At 40.4% G+C, this 12,348-nt stretch overlaps 1 protein-coding gene across 2 annotated transcripts in view; it reads left to right on the top strand.

Annotated features, from left to right (window-relative positions):
* The window catches only part of LOC139387615 (EFR3 homolog A (S. cerevisiae)), a 265,181-nt gene that overhangs the window by 104,516 nt on the left and 148,317 nt on the right, over positions 1-12,348 (top strand). For both annotated transcript variants that reach the window (XM_071133989.1, XM_071133988.1), the window contains exon 6: positions 9,933-10,054. In XM_071133989.1, the coding sequence (XP_070990090.1) occupies positions 9,933-10,054 (122 nt within the window). The remainder of the gene's footprint in view (positions 1-9,932; positions 10,055-12,348) is intronic.

The following is a 12,348-nucleotide window of genomic DNA, read 5'->3' as shown; positions in this document are numbered from 1 at the left end:
AAGGCTCGTTATTTAGCAATTTGAATCACATTTACAGATGTCATACAACTTTGTTATTAAGACAGAAGACATTTCTGCCCCCCAACAAAATGTTGATAAAAAAAATTAAGTTTATGTTTCAAACGGCTCTCCTGTGAAGTAGTGACTTGCGGCATATGCCTAGTTTCCTGAAACGGGTCACATATATCGTTTGTAAAGGTCTCGCCGCAAGGCATTCCATCCAACCCATTATTGAGGCCCATTGCTTTCTCTCTGGCTCATTTGCATGTTTATACACTACCAAATTACAAAGGTTTGGACACACCTACTCATTCCAGGGTTTGTCTTTATTGTTACTATTTTCTACATTGTAGAATAATAGTGAAGACATCAAAACTATGAAATAACACATCATGTAGTAACCCATTTATTTCTAAACAAATAAAAAAATATTGCATTTGAGATTCTTCAAAGTAGCCACCCTTTGCCTTGATGACAGCTTTGCACACTCTTGGCATTCTCTCATCCAGCTTCATGAGGTAGTCACCTGGAATGCATTTCAATTACAGGTGGGCCTATTTTGTGGAATTTCTTTCCTTAATGTGTTTGAGCCAATCAGTTGTGTTATGACAAGGTAGGGTTGGTATACAGAAGACAGCCATATTTGGTAAAATACCAAGTCTATATTATGGCAAGGACAGCTCAAATATGCGAAGAGAAACGATAGTCGATTACTTTAGGACATGAAGGTCAGTCAATACGGAACATTTCAAGAACTTTGAAAGTTTCTTCAAGTGTAGTCACAAAAACAATCAAGCGCTATGATGAAACTGGCTCTCATGAGGACCGCCACATGAATGGAAGTCCCACAGTTACCTCTGCTGCAGAGGATAAGTTCATTAGAGTTCCCAGCCTCAGAAATTGCCGCACAAAAGTAAGACACATCTCAACATCAACTGTTTAGAGGAGACTGTGTGAATCAGGCCTTCATGGTTGAATTGCTGCAAAGAAACCACTACTAAAGGAAACCAATAAGAAGAAGAGTCTTGCTTAGTTCAAGAAACACGAGCAATGGACATTAGACCGGTGGAAATTTGTCCTTTGGTATGGATCCAAATTGGACATTTTTGGTTCAAATCGCTGTGTATTTGTGAGACGCAGTGTGGGTGGAGGTGATGTTATGGTGTGGGGGTTCTTTGCTGGTGGCACTGTCTATTATTCATTTAGAATTCAAGGCATACTTAACCAGCATGGCTACCACATTATTCTGCAGCGATACACCATCTCATCTGGGTTAGGCTTAGTGGGACTATCATTTGTTTTTCAACAGGACAATGACCCAACACACCTCCAGGCTGTGTAGGGCTATTTTACCAAGATGGAGAGTGGCCCCAATTGAGATTTTTTTGGGATGAGTCGGACTGCAGAGTGAAGGAAAAGCAGCCATCAAGTGCTCAGCATATGTGGGAACTCCAAGACTGAAAAGCAAGACTGAAAAGCATTCCAGGTTAAGCTGGAACGACATATTTTTACCTTGTCAGCTCAGGGATTTGATCCAGCAACCTTTTGGTTACTGGCCCAGTGCTTTAACCACTAGGCTACCTGCTGCCCCATTAAGTGTATGTGTCAGCCAAATAGGAGGCCTATACCTGACATTCAGCTATGTTTTACTCTTAGTAGTCGTCTTGATATCAGTAACCAATCCCTTGTCGATGTAACAATAACCAAATTTGATATTCTCCTATTTTATAGTCTAAGGGCCAGTTTTGCTAACATAAATTAAGACTAGTCCTGGACTAAGAAGACATTTCATTGGAGAATCTCCATTAAAATACTTTTTGGATCCAGGACTAGGCTTAATCTGACTCCGGGAGACTGTTACTGAGAGTATTTTGCCGGAGACTGGTCTAGTGGTAGTGGCCATCAACACTGTCCACTCTGTACCACATTTCCCCCCTGGCGACTCCAGAGCCCTTCCTCTCGGTCTGTCCCTCGTCATGTATTGCATGCATCTTTTCCAATGATACTGTCCTAAATTATGATAAACACATTACTTCCCCTAAAGGAATAAACACACCATGCCGACAAACAATTAAAACCAGCGGGTGGTTGTCCTATAACCAAAACATCAACTGCCATTTCATGTTAATTTCCTGACTTTCCTATGTTGAATTGCAACCATTCGTCGACACACAGCGTGTGATGGCTAACACACCACGGCCTCTCGCTGCTTTTACCCGTTCATCAGCATGTGTTTTGTCCTTAAAAGAAACAACTGTTGTCGCAGTTCCTTTCAAATCCTCTAGTCAACCAAACGTGCTTCAGAACGGCCCTCGAATTCGGCACCTATCTAGGCATGTTCAGCACACTGTTGTCAGTCCCCCCGATTAGGCCAATTAGGCCGATGATGGATGCGTATCCACGCTCTTTTTCTTCCCACTAAGGGGTTTTCGGACAATAAGATACCAGGTCACTGTACTTCGTGCTGACTGGCTCGCCTCCACGCTTGTCCTTCACTCTCACTCCCCATTCCCAGCCATTATGACATAAGTGGGGTTGGATGGTAAATGGGTTTAAATTATCAGGTACAGCATGGAAACCGCCTTTTTTGGGGGGCCCTCGCCTGAATAACCATCAGAGGAGGTTTGCGATGCGGCCAGGTGATGTGATGATAGGGTTGTCGGGTTGCAAAGGCCAGGTTAAGTGTTGAAGGCGAGTAGGGATCAGCTAGTGGCCAGGTTGGCGAGAGCGGCTGATTTAGCCTGGTACTTGACGGTGGTCTGCTACTCAAAGCCGCGAGAGGCTGGGATCAGCTCAAGCGCCTTGCTCTTTTAAAAAGGAATGGTTTAGTGATTGTTGTCATTACTGGAGTGTGTGACGCTTGAGGTCAACGCGGTAGAGAGATCAATGGGGAGGCAGTTGGTTCTGGCCGGAAGTGTACAGTGTGGTGTAATACCTTTGTATGGACACACCTGAAGTGGACATTTCCCAAACCCACATTTTGTTACTCATAATGTATTCTATGCTAGTTATATGTGAAAATTAGCATGTTTGTTCAGGTCATATTAAAACTAAAGCTTGCAGATATACAGTTCTGTTCTTTTAAATCTCCAATCTTCTGTAGATGAAGAGTCTCCGGTCTTGGATAGACTCACTTAACACTCATCTCTACTAAATTCCACATGAATTTTCCTTTGACTTAGTTGAGTTTGCATTTGACAATTCTTGACATTGCGAAAACATTTTCCAATAAGTTAAGTTCCAATAACGCAATGAAATTTGTTTTATATAGAAAAATTACCTGTCTCAAAGACAAAGGAATGGAACAAAATAGAAATATATATATATATATATATATATATAGTACCAGTGAAAAGTTTGGACACCTACTCATTCAAGGGTTTTTCTTTATTTAAAAAACAACAACGATTTTCTACATTGTAGAATAATAGTGAAGACATCAAAACTATTAAATACATAGCCCACTCGAGACCGATCCCATTGTGCAGCTTCTGAGTGCCTCAATGGTCTAAGACACTGCAAGCTGTGTTGCTACAGATTCTGGTTCAATGCCCGTGCTGGCCTTGACTGAGAGACCTATGAGATGATTGTTGGTTTTTGGTTTCTCTCCCTCTAAAAACAGAAATAAATATTCTAAATTCTAAAACAAACTGGCTTTATTTACAAATTATTAACAATATCTCACCCCATGTTTAAGAACTTTTCTCGCTCATTTTACGTTATTTGAAAACGAAATCTCCAATATTGTTAGTTTTTAAACAAAGCGATTATTATTCATTTAGAATTATATAAAAGCCCATTGGATATTCTCACAGATATATTTTTAACCCTGTTATTAGCAGGATATATATTAATATATCATATATAATATATATATTAGTCATATTGGTCATGGCAGTTCTCCAGCTATATTCACTGAAAGCGTGCAAGATGTCAAGGCACAAGGAAAGGGGGCACGGGATGGGCGGCTGAGCCGCACACAGAATACCTAGCCCATTGGGAAGGGTGGCGGTGGACACACTGGGTAGCACAGAGCAACACCTTTAAGGGGCATTGCACTAATAATGGTGCCGACTAGGGAAATGTTCCCTCTGTTCTTAGTGCCAGTCTGCATGTTCAAACTAAAACAATGTAACTAATAATGGCATCTTCATGCTTTCGGTTATAAAATAATGATAAAAATACTCTTATTTAGTTATGGATCCATAACGAATTACTATGGGAATAAATATCACTGACTTACAGAAATATTGGAACAAAGTTGTCTAATGAAGGTTAACAAATTGTTGCTTACTGGAAAATACTCTTTCAAAAAAACACATGGTCACGTTGTACAGCACCATTATGGCTATTAGCTGGACAATAGACTTGCCTAGGAGGGTAGAGGGAGAATTCTATTGTTAAATGTATTTCTGAATTAGGTCGGCTGTATCACCACTGGCCGTGGTTGCAATTTCAGTTTAATCCACCAGAAAAGACTAAACAAATAATACCACAAAAAGTATTATTATATATCACATCTGACATGATTGGGAGTCCCATAGGGCATTGCACAATTGTCCCAGCGTTTCTCTCCCTCTAAAAACAGAAATACATGTTTTGGCCTATACAAATATTATTTTGGCCTTTATTCAGATTACAATCGCTCACTTTTGTTTTTTTGAAACGGAAATAACCTCCAAAATATCGTTATATATTATCAAGTTGATGACACATTATAATAGCCCATTATGGGCTATTAGCAGGACAATATACCTTTACCAACACCTCTCCGTACTTTAATACTTTGCGTTGCTACAGATACCTGTGCTGGCCGCCACCGGGAGACCCATGAGGTGGCTTTTGGTTTTAATTTAGAATCATCCAATCCTCTATGTAGTTATTGGCGGAGAGTCACATAATATTTTCCCATATACTGTAGGCCTACTGTAGGTGACATGAGTCTCACTAGTGTTGAGTAATGTGCTGTTAAAAGTGGTGTAGATCTTATTTATTTAAAGAGCGTATTGAAGTTAGACGCAATAGGATTTGAAGCAATAGTCCACAACTATTTTATCACTGCTTCCAGCTGCTCTGAGACAAGCATGGGGACTGTCCTTGATAAATCAATGAGATTTTGATTTTGACTTAATCTCCATTTGGGTATTGGTTAGACCTCAATTATGGTGTAGAAATGTTATGCCCTTAGTGTAACCTTTATTTAACTAGACAAGTCAGTTAATAACAAATTCTTATTTACAAGGACAGCCTACTCTTTCCTATCCATCGGGGAAGTGAACCCAGGTCTCCTGTGTGCCCCGCACAACACTGATTCTTTGGGTACATAGCCCAATACTGTAGCCTACTCCCGACCGTTACGTTGTACAGCGCCATATTTTTTGTTCCATCCTAACAGAAACCCAGAGGGTTTTTCTTGGAATAGAAACACCATAATATTAATCAACTTAATCCCAAACTCTAAAAGTAATTGGAAAGGTTATTACACATTATTTGTGACATTGTGGTTACAATAAAGAATGTAAACAAGATACTGTTTTTATTTACAGTAGCGATGGACAGCTGGTCGCATTTTGAAACAGGTTGTCCAACACTTGTAGCCCGATTAGCAGGACAATATACCTTTACCAACACCTCTCTGTATTTTAATACTTTGTGGAGGTGGGCTCCCGCAGTGCAAAATGTGATGCTACAGATGCAGGTTCGATACCCGTGCCGGCCACCAACGGGAGACCCATGAGGTGGCTTTTGGTTTGAATTTAGAATCCTCCAATCCTCTATGTAATTATTGGTGGAGAGTGACGTCATATTTTTCGATATGCTGTAGGTCTACCGTAGGTGACATGAGTCTCTAGTGTTGAGTAATGTGCTGCTAAATGTGGTGTAGGTTTTATTAAAAGAGCATATTGAAGTAAGATTAGGCAATAGGATTTGAAGCAATAGGCTACAGTTATTTTAGCTGCATTTCGCACTGCCCTGAGACAAGCATGGGGCCTGGTCTTGATAAGTCAATGAGATTTTTATTTTGACTGAATCTCTGTTTGGGTATTGGTTAGACTACAATTAGGAATATTATGCTCTTAACGAAACCTTTATTTAAATAGACAACACAGTTAAGAACAAATTCTTATTTACAAGGACAGCCTACTCCTTCCTCTTTGTCGGGGAATTGAACCCCGGTCTCCCGTGTGCCCACATGACACAGGGATTCTTTAGCTAAATAGCTAAGTACTTTAGCCTACTCCCATCCATCATGTTGTACAGCGCCATATTTTCCATTCCATCCTAACGGAAACCAGAGGGTTTTTCAATTTTCTTGGAATAGAAACACCATAATATTAATCAAATTAGTTGGGCAAAATTTCTTACAATTATTCCCATATACTATGCAATTACAAAAAAACGTTTAAAATTCCCTAGTACAGTCACTATTGAAGGCTATCGAAGGCTTCTCAGGTGGTCAAACTAGCACTAACTAGCATTAGTGTTAGCAGTGGTTGGCACTTAAATAATGTGCCATAGAATTCTGTGGCACCATGCAAGCTGTGCTGCAGTACACTGCAACTTTTAACCTGTTGCGACGAGCAAACCCGTATCCGGGAGCGTAATTATAGCCTCAAGCTCATTACCATTACGCAACGGTTAACTATTCATGAAAATCGCAAATGAAATTAAATAAATATATTGGCTCACAAGCTTAGCCTTTTGTTAACAACACTGTCATCTCAGATTTAAAAAAAAAATGCTTTTCAACCATAGCTACACAAGCATTTGTGTAAGAGTATTGATAGCTAGCATAGCATTAAGCCTAGCATTCAGCAGGCAACATTTTCACAAAAACAAGAAAAGCATTAAAATAAAATAATTTACCTTTGAAGAACTTCGGATGTTTTCAATGAGGAGACTCTCAGTTAGATAGCAAATGTTCATTTTTCCCAAAAGATTATTTGTGTAGGAGAAATTGCTCCGTTTTGTTCATCACGTTTGGCTGAGGAAAAAAAACGAAAATTCAGTCATTACAACGGCAAACTTTTTTCCAAATTAACTCCATAATATCGACAGAAACATGGCAAACGTTGTTTAGAATCAATCCTCAAGGTGTTTTTCACATATCTATTCGATGATAAATCACGCGTGGCCGTTTGGTTTCTCCTCTGAACCAAATGATAAAATGCACGCACCTGGAGATTACGCAATAGTTTCGACGGAGGACACCCAGCGGACACCTGGTAAATGTAGTCTCTTATGGTCAATTTTCCAATGATATGCCTACGAATACGTCACAATGCTGCAAACACCTTGGGGAAACGACAGAAAGTGTAGGCTCATTCCTTGCGCATTCACAGCCATATAAGGAGACATTGGAACACAGCGCCTCCAAAATCTGGGGCATTTCCTGTTTGAAATGTCATCTTGGTTTCGTCTGTAGCATCAGTTCTGTGGCACTCACAGATAATATCTTTGCAGTTTTGGAAACGTCAGAGTGTTTTCTTTCCAAAGTTGTCAATTATATGCATAGTCGAGCATCTTTTCGTGACATGATATCTTGTTTAAAACGGGAACGTTTTTCATCCAAAAATGAAATACTGCCCCCAGAGTTTCAAGAGGTTAAAGGATAAACCACTGTACGGAATGTAGTAACCATACTACCCATCCCGGATCCGGGAGCGTAATCATCGACTGACACTAATTAGCATAACGCAACGGACATAAATATTACTAGAAAATATTCATTTTCATGAAAATCACAAGTGAAATATATTGAAACACAGCTTAGCCTTTTGTTAATCACCTTGTCATCTCAGCTTTTCAAAATATGCTTTACAGCCAAAGCAAGACAAGCATTTGTGTAAGTTTATCGATAGCCTAGCATAGCATTATGTCCAGCTAGCAGCAGGTAACTTGGTCACGAATATCAGAAAAACAATCAAATTAAATCGTTTACCTTTGATGAGCTTCGGATGTTTTCACTCACGAGACTCCCAGTTAGATAGCAAATGTTCCTTATTTCCAAAAATATTATTTTTGTAGGCGAAATAGCTCCGTTTGTTCTTCACGTTTGGCTTGGTAATCGACCGGAACAATTTTGTTTTTCAGTAGGAGCGAAAGGAAAAATGGCTACCTCTGAGAGCCATCAGGTGACCACTTACACAACGTCACAATGCTGTAGACACCTTGGGGAATACGTATAAATAGTAATCTGGTTGATAGCCCATTCACTGCTCAATAGGGACGCATCGGAACACAGAGCTTTCAAAACATGAGTCACTTCCGGATTGGATTTTTCTCAGTCTTTCGCCTGCAATATCAGTTCTGGTATACTCACAGACAATATTTTTACAGTTTTGGAAACTTTAGAGTGTTTTCTATCCTAAGCTAATTATATGCATATTCTAGCATCTTGTCCTGACAAAATAGCCCGTTTACTTTGGGAACGTTATTTTTCCAAAAATGAAAATACTGCCCCCTAGTTACAAGAAGCTTTAACAAATCAAAAAATATTTTAGATTCTTCAAAGTAGCACCCTTTGCCTTGATGACAGCTTTGCACACTCTTGGCATTCTCTCAACCAGCTTCACCAAGAATGCTTTTCCAACAGTCTTGGAATTCCCACATATGCTGAGCACTTGATGGCTGATTTTCCTTCATGCTACGGTCCAACTCATCCCAAACCATCTCAATTGGGTTGAGGTCGGGTGATTGCGGAGGCCAGGTCATCTGATGCAGCACTCCATCACTTTCCTTCTTGGTAAAATAGCCCTTACCCAGCCTGGATGTGTGTTGGGTCATTGTCCTATTGAAAAACACATGATAGTCCCACTAAGTGCAAACCAGATGGGATTGTGTTTCGCTGCATAATTCTGTGGTAGTGGTGCTGGTTAAGTGTGCCTTTAATTCTAAATATATCACAGACAGTATCACCAGCAAAGCCCCCCCTCACCATCACTCCTCCCTGCTTCTCGGTGGGAACCACACATGCAGAGATCATCCGTTCACCTACTCTGCTTATCACAAAGACACGGCGGTTGGATCCAAAGATTTAAAATTTGGACTCAGACCAAAGGACAGATTTCCACCAGTCTAATGTCCTTAGCTCGTGTTTCTTGGCCCAAGCAAGTCTCATTTTCTTATTGATGTCTTTTAGTAGTGATTTCTTAGCAGCAATTTGACCACGAAAGCTTGATTCACTCAGTCTCCTCTGAACAGTTGATATTGAGATGTGGATGTTACTTGAACTCTGAAGCATTTATTTGGGCTGCAATTTCTGAGGCTGGTAACTCTAATGAACGTATCCTCAACAGCAGAGGTAACTCTGGGTCTTCCTTTCCTGTGGCGGTGACAGCCAGTTTCATGACAGCCAGTTTCATCATAGCACTTGATGGTTTTTGCAACTACATTTAAAGAAACGTTCAAAGTTCTTGACATTTTCCAGACTGACCTTCATGTCTAAAAGTAATGATGGACTGTCATTTCTCTTTGCATATTTGAGCTGTTCTTGCCATAATATGGACTTGGTCTTTTACCAAATAGGGTGATCTTCTGTTTTCCCCCCTGCCTTGTCACAACACAACTGATTGGCTCAAATGCATTAAGAATTAAAGAAATTCCACAAATTAACATCTGTTAATTGCAATGCATTCCAAGTGACTTCCTCATAAAGCTGGTTTACAGAATGCCAAGAGTGTGCAAAGCTGTCAAGTGATGGCTATTTTGAAGAATCTCAAATATAATTTAATTTGTTTAACACCTTTTTTTGGTTACTACATGATTCCATGTGTTATTTCATAGTTTTGATGTCTTCACAATGTAGAAAATAGTAAAAATAAAGAAAAACCCTTGAATGCGTAGGTGTCAACTTTTGACTGGTACTGTATTTTCCAATAAGTTAATTGGGTCATTAGATTTCCATTTACTCTAGTCTCTGCCTCCAACAGTTTGTCAAGTTTGCCAACATCGAGGAGGACACACCGTCCTACCACCGGCGCTATGACTTCTTTGTCTCCCAGTTCAGCGCCATGTGCCACTCAACCCATGAAGACCCTGATACCAGAACCAGGTGAGGAAATAACAGGCTTGAAAATAAACCTTGAACAAAAAAATTATTAAAGGAATTGTTCACTTGAATTAAATTATGCTCACTGGGAAGAAATTGCCATTTTCTCCTTGTCCATAGACAAGTAAGGAAGCAAATATGTAAAGTTGTAATTTTGGTTAACCAGTGTATCCCTTTAAAGCTACACACAGATTTTCATGCCATAAAAGAATGGGCCACCAACAAAAATTTGTTAATGGAGAATGTAAATCTAAGTAGTAGGCTAGTTAATTACATACGGTAGCCAGGCTTACGGATTGTTATAATAATCCTAAAATGTTAAAAGGAGAATGTAAATCTAAGTAGTAGGCTAGTTAATTACATACAGTAGCCAGGCTTACTGATTGTTATAATAATCCTATTCATCTACAAATCACCGTTCCATAGCTTGCTGCTTTCATGAGATGATAGAAAGAAAGCAACAGTAAACAACCAAAGAATACCCATAACAGTGGAAAGAAAGGCAGCGCAACGTTTATTAGATAACACACTGAACAGACCAAACACTAGCAAACCAACCAGTGAAAGAATCTCTAGAACAGTGGTGGTGCATACATCGCTTTATACGCAGGCGCTTTATAGGGACGCCTACTCCACTAGAGATGCCTGCTCTTCCTTAATCTAATAAAGACACCAGGAATATATTCAGATGACTATGATTCACTCTCTGCAGAGAGACCTCATCCCACCACCAATATTGCTGTAATTATTTGTTTAAAAAAGTGTTGTTACCTAACCTTACCACCTGGGGGCGGCCCGTCAGGAAGTCCAGGATCTAGTTTTAGAGGGAGGTGTTTAGTCTCAGAGTCCTTAGCTAACTGGTGAGCTTTGAGGGCACTATGGTGTTGAATGCTGAGCTGTAGTCAATGAATAGCAATCTCACAAAGGTGTTCCTTTTGTCCAGGTGGGAAAGGGCAGTGTGGAGTGCAATAGAGACTTTATAATCTGTGGATCTGTTAGGGCGGTATGCAAATTGGAGTGGGTCTAGGGTTTCTGGGATAATGGTGTTGATGTGAGCCATGACCAGCCTTTCAAAGCACTTAATGGCTACAGATGTAAGTGCTACGGGTCGGCAGATGGTGTTCTATGGTGGTCTTCTTAAAACAGGTTGGTATTACAGTCTCGGACAGGTAGAGGTTGAAAATGTCAGTGAAGACACTTGCTAGTTGGTCAGCGCATCCTCGCAGTACACGGCCTGGTAGTCCGTCTGGCCCTGCGGCCTTGTGAATGTGGACCTGTCTAAAGGTCTTACTCACATCGCCTGCGGAGAGCGTGATCAGTCTTCCGGCACAGCTGATGCTCTCATGCATTCTCAGTGTTACTTGCCTCGAAGCGAGCATAGAAGTAGTTTAGCTCGTCCGGTAGGCTCGTGTCACTGGGCAGCTCTCAGCTGTGTTTCCCTTTGTAGTCTGTAATGGTTTGCAGGCCCTGCCACATCTGACGACCGTCAGAGCCGGTGTAGTACGACTTGATCTTAGTCCTGTATTGATGCTTTGCCTGTTTGATAGTTCGTTGGAGGGCATAGCGGGATTTGTTATAAGCTTCCAGGTTAGAGTCCCACTCATTGAAAGCAGCAGCTCTAGCCTTTAGCTCAGTGCGGATGTTACCTGTAATCCATGGCTTCTGGTTAGGGTAGATACGTACAGTCACTGTGGGGATGACGTCATCGATGCACTTATTGATGACGCCAATGACAGATGTGGTGTACTCCTCAATGCCATTTAGATTTCTGGCTAAGGTTAATTCAATTTCTGGCTAAGTTTATTCAAGATGTATTGCATTAGTGGATACTTGCACTGTTCTCAGGGCAGGTCTGCCGGTTTTGACTAGCAGATGTGACTTTTCACAGCAGGTTAGGAGAATGTAAACTGCAGGTTAGGAGAATTAGCGTGTCAGGTTAGGAGAAGGACATTAATGTTAGGAAAATGCTAAAATTGACCCATACACGACTCAGAAATATCTAGCTACAACCAAGCCTGCCATTAGAACAGTCTTGGTTTGATATTTTTTTAACACATTAACCTGTTGCGTCGACCAAACCCGGATCCGGGATTCTATTTACAGACCTAAGCTCATTACCATAACGCAACGTTAACTATTCATGAAAATCGCAAATGAAATGAAATAAATATGCCATCTCTCAAGCTTAGCCTTTTGTAAACAACACTGTCATCTCAGATTTTCAAAATATGCTTCTCAACCATAGGAAAACAATCATTTGTGTAAAAGTGGCTAGCTAGCGTAGCATTTAGCGTTAG

This window comes from Oncorhynchus clarkii, chromosome 28, assembly GCF_045791955.1.
Source record: "Oncorhynchus clarkii lewisi isolate Uvic-CL-2024 chromosome 28, UVic_Ocla_1.0, whole genome shotgun sequence".
Classification (NCBI taxonomy): Eukaryota; Metazoa; Chordata; class Actinopteri; order Salmoniformes; family Salmonidae; genus Oncorhynchus; species Oncorhynchus clarkii.
The sequence above is the reverse complement of the archived record's forward strand: the minus strand, read 5'-3'. Positions and strand labels throughout refer to the sequence as shown.